The sequence below is a fragment of the Ostrea edulis genome, chromosome 5 (genome assembly GCF_947568905.1).
Source record: "Ostrea edulis chromosome 5, xbOstEdul1.1, whole genome shotgun sequence".
Taxonomy (NCBI): Eukaryota; Metazoa; Mollusca; class Bivalvia; order Ostreida; family Ostreidae; genus Ostrea; species Ostrea edulis.
The window spans coordinates 62,603,012-62,618,238 of record NC_079168.1 but is presented as its reverse complement, the minus strand read 5'-3'; the positions used below and the strand labels follow the sequence as shown (position 1 = coordinate 62,618,238).

The 15,227-nt window shown below is 38.2% G+C and overlaps 1 protein-coding gene across 1 annotated transcript; it reads left to right on the top strand.

Moving 5' to 3' along the window:
* The first annotated feature begins 5,370 nt into the window (after positions 1 to 5,370).
* On the top strand, positions 5,371 to 6,267 carry LOC130054978 (uncharacterized). The gene has a single exon (XM_056166117.1). It carries the CDS (start codon positions 5,371 to 5,373, stop codon positions 6,265 to 6,267), a length of 897 nt encoding a protein of 298 aa, XP_056022092.1.
* Positions 6,268 to 15,227: the final 8,960 nt, after the last annotated feature.

Sequence of the window (15,227 nt, the reverse complement as noted above, 5' to 3'; positions counted from 1 at the left end):
TCCCTTTGGCTCAAGACTGAACCCTGATATGGGTGCTCATTTCAGGGTTACCTGAGGGTTACCCCCTTAATGGGATCAATCAGTCAGAGTTACGCCCTTTTTGGTATAGTGGGGTCATGTTGTCCCTTATGAATCCTTAACCCTTTCCGATCCCTTTGGCTAAAGACTGAACCCTGATATGGGTGCTCATTTAAGGGTTACCTCAGGGTTACCCCCTTAAAGGGATCAATCAGTCAGGGTTACGCCCTTTTTGGGATAGTGGAGTCATGTTGTCCCTTATGAACCCTTAACCCTTCCCGATCCCTTCGGTTAAAGACTTAACCCTGATATGGGTGCTTATTTCAGGTTTACCTCAGGGTTACCCCCTTAAAGGGATCAATGGTTCAGGGTTACGCCCTTTTTGGGATAATAGGGTCATGTTGTCCCTTATGAACCCTTAACCCTTCCCGATTTCTTTGGTTAAAGACTGAACCCTGATATGGATGCTCATTTCAGAGTTACCTCAGGATTACCCCCTTAAAGGGATCAATGATTCAGGGTTACGCCCTTTTTGGGATAGTGAGGTCATGTTGTCCCTTATGAACCCTTAACTCTTCCCGATCTCTTTGGTTTAAGACCGAACCCTGATATGGGTGCTTATTTCAGGGTTACCTCAGGTTTACCCCCTTAAAGGGATTAAACAGTCAGGGTTAAGCCCTTTTTGGGATAGTGGGGTCATGTTGTCCCTTATGAACCCTTAACTCTTCCTTATCCCTTTGGTTGAAGACTGAACCCTGATATGGGTGCTCATTTCAGGGTTACCTCAGGGTTACCCCCTTAAAGTGATCAATGGTTCAGGGTTACGCCCTTTTGGGGAAAGTGGGGTTATGCTGTCTCTTGTGAACCCTTAAACCTTCCCGATCCCTTTGGTTAAAAATTGAACTCTGATATGGATGCTCATTTCAGGGTTACCTCAGGGTTACCCCCTTAAAGGGATCAATCAGTCAGGGTTACGCCCTTTTTGGGATAGTGGGGTCATGTTGTTTCTTATGAACCGTTAACACTTCCCGATCTCTTTGGTTAAAGTCCGAACCCTGATATGGGTGCTCATTTCAGGGTTACCTCAGGGTTACCCCCTTAAAGGGATCAATAATTCAGGGTTACTTTTTGAGATAGTGGGGTCATGTTGTCCCTTATGAACCCTTAACCCTTCCTGATCCCTTTGGGTAAAGACTTAACCCTGATATGGGTGCTCATTTCAGGGTTACCTCAGGGTTACCCCCTTAAAGGGATCAATCGTTAAGGGTTACACCATTTTTGGGATAGTGGGGTCATGTTGTCCCTTATGAACCCTTAACTCTTCCCTACCTTTCCGGTTAAAGACTTAATCCTCATATGGGTTCTCCTTTCAGGGTTACCTCAGGGTTACCCCCTTAAAGGGATTAATCAGTCAGAGTTACTCCCTTTTTGGGATAGTGGGGTCATGTTGTCCCTTATGAACCCTTAACCCTTCCCGATCCCTTTGGGTAAAGACTGAACCCTGATATGGGTGCTCATTTCAGGGTTACCTCAGGGTTACCCCCTTAAAGGGATCAATGGTTCAGGGTTACGCCCTTTTGGGGAAAGTGGGGTCATGCTGTCTCTTGTGAACCCTTAAACCTTCCCGATCCCTTTGGTTAAAAACTGAACCCTGATATGGGTGCTCATTTCAGGGTTACCTGAGGGTTACCCCCTTAAAGGGATCAATCAGTCAGGGTTACGCCCTTTTGGGGAAAGTGGGGTCATGCTGTCTCTTGTGAACCCTTAAACCTTCCCGATCCCTTTGGTTAAAAACTGAACTCTGATATAGGTGCTCATTTCAGAGTTACCTCAGAGTTACCCCCTTAAAGGTATCAATGATTCAGGGTTACGCCCTTTTTGGGATAGTGGGGTCATGTTGTCCCTTATGAACCCTTAACCCTTCCCGATCCCTTTGGTTAAAGACTTAACCCTGATATGGGTGCTCATTTTAGGTTTGGGTTAGGGTTAGGGTTAGGGTTAGGGGTTTGGGTTAGGGTTAGGGTTAGGGTTAGTGTTAATGTTTTGGGTTAGGGTTAGGGTTATTGTTTGGGTTAGGGTAAGGACACTTTGACGTGTTGGGTTAGGCTTAGGGTTTAGGGTTAGGGTTAGGGTTTAGGGTTAGGGTTAGGGTTAGTCTTGTTACTTTCAAGGCTAAGCTTGCTACCTTCAGTGTTATACTGGCTACCTTGGGTTAGGGTGAAAAATGGTCACCTCAGACTTTTTTTGGTCTTCAAAAAGTGTAAAAAAAAAAAAAAAAAAAAAAAAGAAGACCAATCTATAGGAATGTTCTACCCCCTAGGATTAGCATTTGGAATTGAGATATTTAGAAACCGTTTCTACCGTGGATAGTTCGGACAATTTAAAGTACTGTAGACTAGAACTCTATGTTTGAATTGCATTGGGGCTAGCCTTAAAACAGGTTGGGTTTAGAGACCATTTGGTCTTCAAGATGCGCTAATAGGTAAGTTCTACCCCCTGGCATTAGCATTTGCGGTTAAGATATTTAGAAACCTTTTCTACTGTAGATAGTTTGGACTATTTAAAGCACTGTAGACTAAAAATATATGTTTAGAATGCATTGGGGCTAGCCTTAAAACAGGTTGGGGTTAGAGACCATTTGGTCTTCAAGATGCGCTAATAGCTAAGTTCTACCCCATGGCGTTAGCATTTGGGGTTAAGATATTTAGAAACCTTTTCTACTGTAGATAGTTTGGACTATTTAAAGTACTGTAGACTAAAAATATATGTTTAGAATGCATTGGGGCTAGCCTTAAAACAGGTTGGGGTTAGAGACCATTTGGTCTTCAAGAAGCGCAAATAGTAAAGTTTTACCCCCTGGGGATAGCATTTAGAGTTGAGATATCTGAAAACCTTTTCTACTGTAGCTAGTTCGTAGTATTTAACGTACCGTAGTGTAAAAATATGTGTTTAGAATGCATTGGAATTAGCCTTAAAAGAGGTTGGGTTTAGACTTTTTTTTTGGTCTTCAAAAAGTGTAAAAAAAAAAAAAAAAAAAAAAAAAAAAAAAAAAGACCAATCTATAGTAATGTTCTACCACCTGGGATTAGCATTTGGGGTTGAGAAATTTAGGAACCGTTTCTACTGTAGATAGTTTGAACTATTTAAAGTACTGTAGCCTAAAAATTGTGTTTAGAATGCATTGGGGTTAGATTTACAACAGGTTGGGGTTAGAGACCATTTGGTCTTCAAGAAGCGCAAATAGTATAGTTTTACCCCCTAGGGATAGCATTTAGAGTTGAGATACCTGGAAACCTTTTTTTCTGTAGATAGTTTGGACTATTTAAAGTACTTTAGACTAAAAATATGTGTTTAGAATGCAGCCTTAAAACAGGTTGGGGTTAGACTTTTTATTTGGTCTTCAAAAAGTGTAAAAAAAAAATTCATATGTCGATTTGATATATCCCTGTGAGCTCGAAATAAAGGACACCACAGAGTCGTCCACTTCTGCTTCATACTTAGATATTTTATTGAAAGTACACATTAACGGCAAACTGACAACTCAACTGTATGACAAACGGGATGATTTCAGCTTCTCCATCGTCAACTTCCCATATTTGTGTAGCAATATTCCATTATCACCTGCATATGGTGTTTATATATCTCAACTGATTCGATATGCAAGAGCTTGTTCTGGGTATAGTCAGTTTTTAAATCGAGGTAAGCTACTGACAAACAAGTTGATGGTACAGGGATTTCAATAGTCTCGATTGAAGTCAGCATTTCGCAAATTCTATAGTCGTTATAACGATCTAGTTCGTCAATACAACCTCACATTGGGTCAAATGCTGTCTGACGTGTTTCATACCGATTGTTAAGCCGTTCTTGGCACACTGATTTTGACTGCGGATAACTCCGTTTACCTGATCAGGATATAGGGCTCACGGCGGGTGTGACCGGTCAACAGGGGATGCTTACTCCTCCTAGGCGCCTGATCCCACCTCTGGTGTGTCCAGGGGTCTGTGTTTGCCCAACTATCTATTTTGTATTGCTTGTAGGAGTTATGAGATTGATCACTGTTCGTTATCTTCACCTTGCATTTAGAATTGAGATATTTAGGAACCGTTTCTACCGTGGATAGTTCGGACTATTTAAAGTACTGTAGACTAGAACTATATGTTTGAATTGCATTGGGGCTAGCCTTAAAACAAGTTGGGGTTAGAGACCATTTGGTCTTCAAGAAGCGCAAATAGTATAGTTTTACCCCCTCGGGATAGCGTTTAGAGTTGAGATACCTGGAAACCTTTTCTACTGTAGATAGTTTGGACTATTTAAAGTACTGTAGCCTAAAAATATGTGTTTAGAATGCATTGGGGTTAGATTTAAAACAGGTTGGGGTTAGAGACCATTTGGTCTTCAAGAAGCGCAAATAGTAAAGTTTTACCCCCTATAGGTAGTTATATACAGGTACTCAGATATAGATAGCCATATACAGGTACTCAGATATAGGTAGCCATATACAGATACTCAGATATAGGTAGTTATATACAGGTACCCAGATATACATGTAGGTAGCCATATACAGGTACTCGGATATAGGTATTTATATACACGTGCCCAGATATAGATAGCCATATACAGGTACTCAGATATAGATAGCCATATACAGGTACTCGGATATAGATAGCCATATACAGGTACTCAGATATAGATAGCCATATACAGGTAGTCAGATATAGGTAGCCATATGTAGATACTCAGATATAGGTAGTTATAGACAAGTACCCAGATATAGGTAGCCAATATAGCCCTGAAAGTAGCATACCTAGCCCTGAAGGTAACAAGCCTAGCCCTTAAAGTAAATAAGTAGCCCTTAAAGTAACAAGCCTAACCCTGAAAGTAAGAAGCCTAGCCCTTAAAGTAAACAACTAGCCCTGAAAGTAGCAACTAGCCCTAAAAGTAAACAACTAGCCCTGAAAGTGGCAACTAGCCTTTAAAGTAAACAACTAGCCCTGAAAGTAGCAACTAGCCTTTAAAGTAAACACTTAGTCATAAAAGTAAACAACTAACCCTGAAAGTAGCAACTAGCCCTTAAAGTAAACAACTAACCCTGAAAGTAACAAAACTAGCCCTGAAAGTGACAAGCCTAGCCCTTAAAGTAAACAACTAGCCCTAAAAGTAACAAGCCTAGCCCTCAAAGTAACAAGCCTAGCCCTTAAAGACGGCCATTTTTCACCCTAACCCAAAGTAGCCAATATAGCCCTGAAAGCAGCAAGCCTAGCCCTGAAAGTAACAAGCCTAGCGCTAAAAGTAACAAGCCTAGCCCTTAAAGTCAACAACTAGATGTACGCATATACAGTTACTCGGATATAAATGTTGAAAGCAATCTTGCTGAATGAAGGCGGCCAAAAATTATCCTTGGGCCAACAGTTTGAAGATAACACATCAGAGTTGGAAAGTCTAAGAAAGGAAAACTTTTGCCTACGTAGAGAGCTACAAGTTCTAAAATCCGTTGTAATTAACTTGGACAGAAGACTGACCCAACAAGAAAACGAAGTGGTGGATCTAAGAGGCAGATCGATGAGGGACAACATCTTGATCCATAACTTACCAGAGGAAGAAGATGAAGATTTATCGCACAAAGTTCGCGGATTGATTAAAGAACACTTGCAAATAGATGTAAATTTCGTACGTATTCATAGAAACGGACAAAAAAACTCGGGGAGTACAAGGCCCAGAACTATAACAGGAAAACTTCAAAACTCTAGTAATAAGGATCGTATCCTTAGCGCAATCCGACAGAAGAGAGAAACATCGGGACTTTCGGACATGCTTTTCTACATAACCCCGCAAACGCCGCTGCAGATGAATGAGAACAAGAAAAAACTGCAGGAAATGAACAACAAGTACAGAGAGGAAAATGTCAAAACCAAGATAGTTGGTAACAAGCTTGTATTTCCTAATGGGAATATATATCGGGATCGAGTGTTACCACCTAGAGCAGAAGACATCTTGATGATGGATGACCAAGAGGTGGACAAATTGTCAATGGCGACAAGTTTTCTCAAGAAGGAAACATTTTCACGTCCTTATCCTCTACGGCAGATACATACGCACAGGTACGAAATATGTATAAAAAAGTACTTCGAGACCCAGATTTCGCCTGTGCAAATCACAACATATTGGCGTACCGATTCAAAGATGCAGAGGGTAAAATTCACGATGGTTATTGTGACAATGGTGAATACGGGGCCGGTCGACGCATGTTGAAAACTCTGGCAGACCAAGGATTTCTAAACGTCGCTGTCATTGTCTCCAGGAAGCTCGGTAAACATTTAGGTCCACTTAGGTTTAACATCATGAACAAGCTGGCATTAAGTGCCGCAGCTAAGCTGTGAATATTGTCAATGTGATTTCTTTGGCACAAGACACTTATTAAAGCCAATTGGAAAACCAAAACAATATCCATTTTATGAACGTAGATTAATATAGTTGATTTCCAACAGTTAACATAATATATTTTAGGCCTATTTTGTACTATATTATGTTATGAATTCACAGAAAGTTTGCAAAACATTTGTAAAATATGTACATCATGTTTTTGTTTTTCTAACTTGAATATTTATATATAATCCGGATTTATCTTTTCCGTTCTTGGGACGCACTTGTTGTAATTCCGGATATGAAATGTCCTACTGTTTTCAGTTCAAGATTTGTAAGGCAGTTTATGTTTCCGATATGCACATTGGGTGCACAAATGTTTGTCACTTTGTGTAATATCTTTACTATTTGTGTTTATGTTACATCTTGACCAATTCTTTACCGATGCAATGATTGCACGATGATACAACATCGTACAGGATTTTGTTATTGTAAATATGTTATGTTTTTCCTTTCTTTATTCACTATATCTTACTGTCTTCTTAAACTTCAGGGGCATATTTTACTTTTCAAATCATGGCATTGGAAATACATAAAGGTAGTCAATTGAAAGTGAATACAATTAATTGCCAGGGTCTTGGAGATATTAGTAAAAGGCGTGATATTTTCAACTAATTGAAAAAAAAGAATTTTAATGTTTACTTCCTGCAAGATACACATTTTACTCCCAATGATGAAAAGTTTATTCAAACACAGTGGGGTTATAAAGCCTATTTCAGCTCTTTTAAATCAAACTCCAGGGGAGTAGCCATACTATTTAATAATAATTTTGAATTCTGTATTTTAAATGAATTATATGACGAGGGTGGTAATTATGTAATTTTGGATTGTACAGTTGAAGAGCACAAATTTATACTGGTGAATATTTATGGTCCAAACTCGGATTCACCAAGTTTTTACTCAAGTGTATTGTCAAAAATTACGGAAATTTATGTTGAACACCATATTATTATGGCAGGGGATTTTAATTTGATTATGGATAAAGAACTAGACTCTATGGATTATAAAAATATAAATAACCCTAAAGCAAGAATAGAAGTTTTTCATCTAATGGATACTCTAAATTTAAAAGATGTTTTTCGTGAAATGTACCCACAGAAAAAGCGCTTTTCATGGAGGAAAAAATCGCCCATTAAACAAGCTAGGTTAGACTTTTTCCTTGTATCAGAATCTTTATTATCTTCAGCTATGTGTGTTGAATATGAAAATAGTTATCGATCCGACCATTCTCCAGTTCTGTTGAGTTTGAAAATTAATAATTTTATTAAAGGTTCCGGATTTTGGAAATTTAACAATTCTCTACTTACTGATAAAGAATATGTCAATTTAATTAAAGAAAAAATGAATGAAGTGAAAACTCAATATGCTTGCCCAGTTTACAATACTGAAAATATTAGATTTATAGATAATGCATCCCTATGTTTTACAATTTGTGATCAGCTGTTTTTAGATATTTTACTAACAGAAATTAGGGGTAAGACTATCTCCTACTCAACATACAAGAAAAAAAGAATGACAAAAATGGAAGATGAGCTCGAAAAAGAAATCCAAGATCTGGAACAGAATTTAAATGACAATGTGTCAGATATTTTGATAGAAAAACAAAAAGAGCTAGAAAGTATGCGTAAATCTAGGATGAAAGGACAAGCTGTTAGAGCTCGAGTAAAGTGGATCGATGAAGGGGAAAAGCCTACTAAATATTTCTGTTCCTTAGAATCTAGAAATTATATTTGTAAACAAATACCTAGAATAGAAAAAGAGAATGGATCAATTATTTGTAAACAGGAGAAAATTCTTGAGGAACTAAAAGATTTTTATGAAACCCTCTATAAAAAACCAGCTGTTTTAGAAAGCGATAACTTCTCTAATAATCTTAATAAATATAATGATATTCCTAAACTGACTTATGATGAAGCACAAAGCATAGAAGGTATGTTAACTGAGAAAGAGGTGCTTAATTTTCTTAAAAAAATGAAAAATGATAAAACCCCAGGCCCTGATGGATTCACATGTGAATTTTTTTAATTTTTCTGGAAAGATATCAGTTCTTTTGTTACTCGAGCAATAAATAACTCCATTGAGAGGCACAATTTTTCTGAATGTAACAAGTTAGGGGTGATCACCTGTATTCCGAAAGCCGGAAAACCGAAACAGTTTCTAAAAAATTGGAGACCCATCTCTCTTTTGAATGTTGTTTATAAACTAGCATCAGGGTGTATTGCAGAAAGAATAAAAATTTTCCTAGATAAATTAATACATACAGATCAAACTGGATTTATTAAAGGTAGATATATTGGTGAGAATATAAGATTAATTTATGATATCATGCATTATACAGAATCCAAACAAATACCGGGGCTTCTGATGCTTATAGATTTTGAAAAGGCTTTCGATACTGTCTCCTGGAAATTTATTCAAGAAACATTATGTTTTTTTAATTTTGGTATTTCTATTCAAAACTGGATAAAATTATTTTACAATCAAATAAAGTCATGTGTCATTCAAAATGGAATTGTGTCACAATACTTCAGTCCAGAACGGGGCTGTAGACAGGGTGATCCCATATCTCCTTACTTATTTCTTCTATGTGCTGAAATACTTGGTATTCTAATACGCAAAAACAAAGATATTAAAGGCATTACTATTGATGGGGAAGAATATAAAATATCTCAATATGCAGATGACACCTCACTTATTTTAGATGGGTCTCCCACTTCCATGGATGGCATTATTAGAGTCCTAGATTACTTTGCAATAATTTCAGGTCTAAAGATAAATTTTTCAAAGACAAAAATGATTTGGATAGGTAGCAAAAAATTTTCAAAGGACGTTTTCCATCATACAAGGTGGAAATTTGATTGGAACAATAAAACATTCGATTTATTAGGAATAAAATTTAGTATCAATTTACAAGAAATGGTAGAACTGAATTATAAGACTAAACTGAAGGAAATAAAAAAAAGTTATGATGCAGTGGAATAATAGAAGTCTTACTCCTTTAGGATGGTTAACAGTAATAAAAACATTACTGATACCAAAATTAAATCATTTGATACTTACAATTCCAAATCCTAAAGATGAAACCATTTGTGCTTTTGAAAGTGATTTATATAACTTTCTTTGGAATAACAAAACTCATAAAGTAAAGAAAAATGTCATAATTCAAGAATATGCTAATGGGGGTATTAAAATGGTTGACTATAAAGAATTTATCACTGCTCTTAAAGCAACATGGATTCGACGTATTCTACATTCAAATGCAAAATGGACAAAACTACTGGGGGCAGAACTAAGGACTTGTATAGAAAAGATATGGGTATTTGGAATAGATTTTATCAATAATTTAAGGATAAAAATAACCAACAGTTTTTGGATAGATGTGTTTCAGAGCTGGTCAAATATAAATTCTGCAAAAGATAAAATCAACCCAGATTTTTATTGTGAACATATTTGTTATAATCCAAATATTACTATTGGTGGAAGATTAGTGTTGTTTAAAAGTCTGCATGATTTAGGGATTATATTTATTTATGATCTTCTTGATGAAAATAGTAACTTGTACAGCTTTGATTATGTACAAAATGTTTTGAAAGTTAAAATGAATTTTGTAGAATATGCAGGACTAAAGAAAGCAATCCAACAAAGACAAGTTCTTATACAAGACAATACAAGAACTACAAAACCACTTTTGCCTATTATTCCCTCTACTATTTCAATATATTTCAAAGATAAAAAAGGTTGTAAAGATATGTATAAGCAATTGATAAGCCATAAAGCAACCAAAATTAAATCTATATCAAAATGGGAAGAAACAGAAGAAGGTTTTTCAGAGCTAGAATGGAAAAATATATTTGAACTTCCTTTTAAAACAACTCAAGAATCTAAATTGCAATGGTTACAGTTTCAAATCTTACACAGAATATTTCCATGCAACTACTATTTACATAAACTTAGAATTGTTGATTGCCCAATTTGCACATTTTGCAAGAGGGATTTTGAAACTATTGATCACATATTTGTAGAATGTCCATGTGTGAAAGAGATCTGGTACGGAATTGAAGAATGGCTTTGCGAAAAACTGGACAGGCATATTAGTTTTGATAGACAAGCAATTCTTTTTGGAAAATTTGCTAATAAGAATGTACACAAGGTGGAAAATTTGATAATTCTGATGATAAAGCAATATATTTATATTAGTAAATTCTCAAGTATAAGCAAATTAAGTATAGATGCATCCAAAAAAATTATCATTGATAGAATTACAGTTGAAAAACTTTTGTTGTTGCAAAACTGCAGGTATAGGGAGTTTGAGAGATACTGGCAAAATATTTATGATAAATTATGATTGTATTAAAAAGTTGTTTTTTTTTGCTTTTGTTTTTTTTTTTAACCTAAGATTGTGTTCGATGCCCCCTTTGTTTTATATGTTTTCTTTCTTTCTTTCTCTCTTTCTCCTTCTTTCTATTTATGAAATGTCTTTTGCATATGAATATTGATGATATTATTGTGTAGATTAAATTACATATATGTATATAATGTAAAAGTCAAATAAAAAAATCAAACAATAAAAAAAAAAAAATTATCCTTGGCCAGGTAGTAGCCATGAGGTACTTCAGTTATACTGAACAAATCAATTAAATAGAAATACGTATATTTAACGTTTTGCGTAATGACATATAGTGTTCTTTATCAACCTAATTGTGTACTCATTATTTACGTGACCTTTCGGGGTCAACACTCCTGATTAATTATAATTAACATACAATTAAAATACCTGTTTGAAAATATCACCGATATTTGGGTGGAAACTATTTTTTCTGAAGAAATTCTCATCGAAAAAAAAAGCTGAAAATGGCTAAGTCCAATGTGAAATCTAAAGATCTGCATTTCTGCAGTCGCGATTAATTTTTTTGACAAACTACCTATTGCGACTAAAGCGAATAAAGACTACTTTAATGTTTTCGGTCTCAATTGCAGAGAAATAAAGAGTAAAGTGCTCGTCATTGCCAAATCGGAGAAAAGGAGGCCCATTGATGGGCTACCATACTGTTACGAAAGGAGAGGAAATGTAAATTCTTAGAGAATTTATATTAATTTCATGTACTGATTCTAAATCCTAATGAGCTTTCTTCCTGCCCATGCGCATACAAGCTGTGCTGTCTTGTAAACAAGCACTTCAGCTGAAAATGGCAAAGTCCAATGTGAAATCTGAAGATGTCCATTTTTGTAGTCGCGATTAATTTTTTTGACAAACTACCTATTGCGACTAATGCAAATATAGACTGATTTAGGGTTTCCAGTCTGAATTCGTTGAAAAGATGAAAAGAAGTACTCGTAAAATCCAAAAAGCAGATTTCGTCATTTTTCACTCCCTTTTTGGCTGACATATTTTTACAGATAGAGTCGCAATAATTTTTTGTGGAGAATTTATGTTTATATAATGTACTCATCCCATATTTAAAGAAAAAGCTCCATTATCTCTTTCGGTTTAAGCTGTGCTCTCGTGTAACAAGCAGTTTAGAGCTGAAAATGTTGCAAGTCCCAAAAGAAGAGTAGTTTAGATTTTTCTTTGAGTTAAAGCATTTTTGATGGATGATTGAAGTTGATATTGACTCAGTACAGCTAAGTAAACTACATCCCAAGAAAAAGAAATTATTCGATACACTTTCGATGCAAATCGTAAGGAAAAAGTATCCGAAAGTTGTCGAATTCAATTAATCGCATTTATTTCAGTCGAGATTGATTTTTTCGAAGAAAAAATTTTTCAACCCATTCAAATTAACACCAAATTCATGTTTGCAGTGAGAATTCTTGTTAAAAAGAGGGGAAAATAGTAAAATAAAAAATTCTCTCTCTCTCTCTCTCTCTCTCTCTCTCTCTCTCTCTCTCTCTCTCTCTCTCTGTTTAAGCTGTGCTCTCTTGTAAAATCGGACTTTGCTAAAAATGAGAAATTTGAGAAATCGCTATTAATTCAATAGCGAATAATTTTTCCGAGCAAATAAGGGTGGCAAATTATGCAAAACGTTATTAGGCACTCATCCCAACCCAAATTCCCTTGAAACTCGCTTCCGGTTTCATTTAATCTTAATTCAGTCCTAATTGGAGGAGTTCGGTCGTTTTTTACACAATTTAGGGTTGCGATTTTGGGTGCTTTTTATAGAATTTTTTTTTTTTAATATGATACCATTTACGTTTATGGTCTGAAGTTTTCCCCCGTACAAAGTTTTTTTTTTGATATCTCAATTCTAAATGCTAACCCCAGACGTAGACCATTACGATATAACATGCGAACGATATTGGTCGTTTTTTACTTTTTTTTTCCGAACGTCATTATGACGTTACTGAGGCCGAGGTTAGGTAGACCAAATAGGTGAGTTTTGTTCGCCTCACGGAACTGAGTAGAATGACATTTAAATTTTTAATCTAGCGTAGCTAATAAAAAAGTTACAAGCTATCAAAGGAAAGTGTAAAAAAACGACTAATTAACCCCAACTTTTCGGAAAGGCCCCTATTTTTGTTTAAGGGGTCCCGGAAAACTTTTGATGCCGCTACCACCCTCGGGGCATTGAAATGAAGGGGTCCACCAAAAATCATCGAAATCCGCCGGTTATTAAGCATTTCCTGGATGTAGACTAAATGAAGTATCAGCTTTGGGCAAAATGTTCTGATCAATATGTACCCCTGTTAGAGAACTTATTTTTCCGATTATACCGAGCTTTTTAAATACCTGGAGGTTAGGTGGGGTTAGATATAAGTGAGTGTAGGGTTTGGTTTCAATCCCCACCCCCAGGGGTTTGGCCCCTAACCTCCATTAAACACAAGACAAAATCGCGCCGGTCATTTCTTACACTTTTCGGTTTCTGGACCTCTAGACGGGCGCTTTCCTAGGCCCTTAAGTTTGACCTCTCAATGTTTTCTGACTAATTTGAGGGCGCTCTTTCACCTCCCGGTATTAGTTTTAGTCTAAACCCAATATTTCTACTTAACCTTGTTTTCGTCGGTAAAAGTGTAACTAGACTATGATTAGGGTTAGGGTTAGGGTTCCGCTTTTAGGGCTAAATTGGTGACTTTCAGGGCGAAATGGCTACCTCGTCAGGGGCTGAAAAAGGATCAAAGTCCCTTAGGGCTGAGCCCTCAGAACGACCCTTTTTGCAAGACTTGGTGCTCTAGAATGGGTACGGCATGGGGACCCAAATTTGGAAAGGGCACTTCCAAGGGACCGCCCTGGACCCTCATTGGGTCAATTTTGCCCCTTGGGCCAGGGTCCCGAGAGGGGCCACCCTTTACTGGAAAACTTGTAGTCTAAGGACCCCAATTAGGGAGAGGGCCCTTGGATGGGGGAGAAATCGACCCCTGTGGGGAGAACTTACCCCATTGGCGTCAGGAACTACCAAGAGTGGGGCAAACAATTTAAGACTTCTGACAGCCCCCCCCCCTGGATGGGGGCAAAACTGGACTTTATTTTTGTGAAAAATATCCTGGTCCCACTCTGTTGCCCTCTGGGGCCTATATCGGGCAAGGGGCAAAAAACCCGCCATGACCTTTCTAAAAGGTTGACTTCAATCCACTTTGGCCCCTTGTTGGGACCTGCCCTTCGAGGGGTTGTAAGAGGGCCTCCGAAGGGTCCTGGTTGAAAAAATGGGATCCCTAAGTACTTCCGGTCCCGAGAGGTGAACCCTCCAAGTGATTCCCTTTTAACCCCACTTCACATATTTTTTTCAAGTCTGGGGGTCCTGGAGGAGGTAGGGCTAGGGTACCCAAATTTTGGGAGGGCCCTCAATGGGATCGCCCTGGATTCCCCTGGGGCAAATTTGCCCTGGTGCCACTCTTTACTGAAGAACTTGTGGCTCTGGGATCGATGGGGCTAGAGGACTCCAATCTGTGGAAGGCGTGCGATCTCCACCCCTGTGGAGCAATTTAGCCCCCTTGGGGTCAGGGGTCTCCAAAGGTGGAATTAGAAGTTTTAGACTACTGACTGAGACCCCCTTGATCGGGACAGACTGGACCCTATTCGAGTGAAAAAATATTTGGACCCCACTTTGTGGCCCCCGGGTCGATTTGGGGCTGAGGGCCAAAAACCCTACCTTGACATGACCCTCTGAAGAGAGTGACCCCAATCTATTATTGACACTTGATGGGGTCTGCCCTTCGAGGGGTCATAAGAGGGCCTCCCTTGGGGTTCAAGTGCAAACAATTATGGGGTCCCTAAGTACATCCAGTCCCGAAATGTGAATCCTCCAAGTGACCCCCTTCTGGCCCCAAGTGACCCTTTTTGCAAGTTGTGGGCTGTGGGTGTGGTGGGATTGGAGGGCCAACATTTTGGGCTGGGGCCTTCCCCGGGTTCACCCTGGACCCCCCGGGGCCAATTTGCCCCCTTGGGGCATAGTTTTTTCAGGGTGCCACCCTATACTTAAGGAAGTTTGTCTTTGGGGTCCATGGGGCTCGAGGACACCAATTTGTGAATGGGCCCTCTAAAAAGAGCCCTTTGACACCATATGGGGCCAATTTGCCCCGTGGAGTCATGGGTCACCAAGACTGGGGCGAACAATTATAGACTTCTGACTGAGCCCCACTTGATAGGACCAGACAGAACCCTTCCATAGTCAAAAAAAGGCTGACCCCACTCTGTTGCCCAATGGGGCCATTTTGGGTCAGAGGGTCAAAAAATCCTACCCTGACTTTACCTTTCTAAAGGGGTGACCGCAGTCCGCTCTGACCCCTTGTTGGGGCCTGATCTTCAATTGGTCTTCAAAGGGCCTCTTTTGGGGTCGGTGTGGAGAAAATGGGGT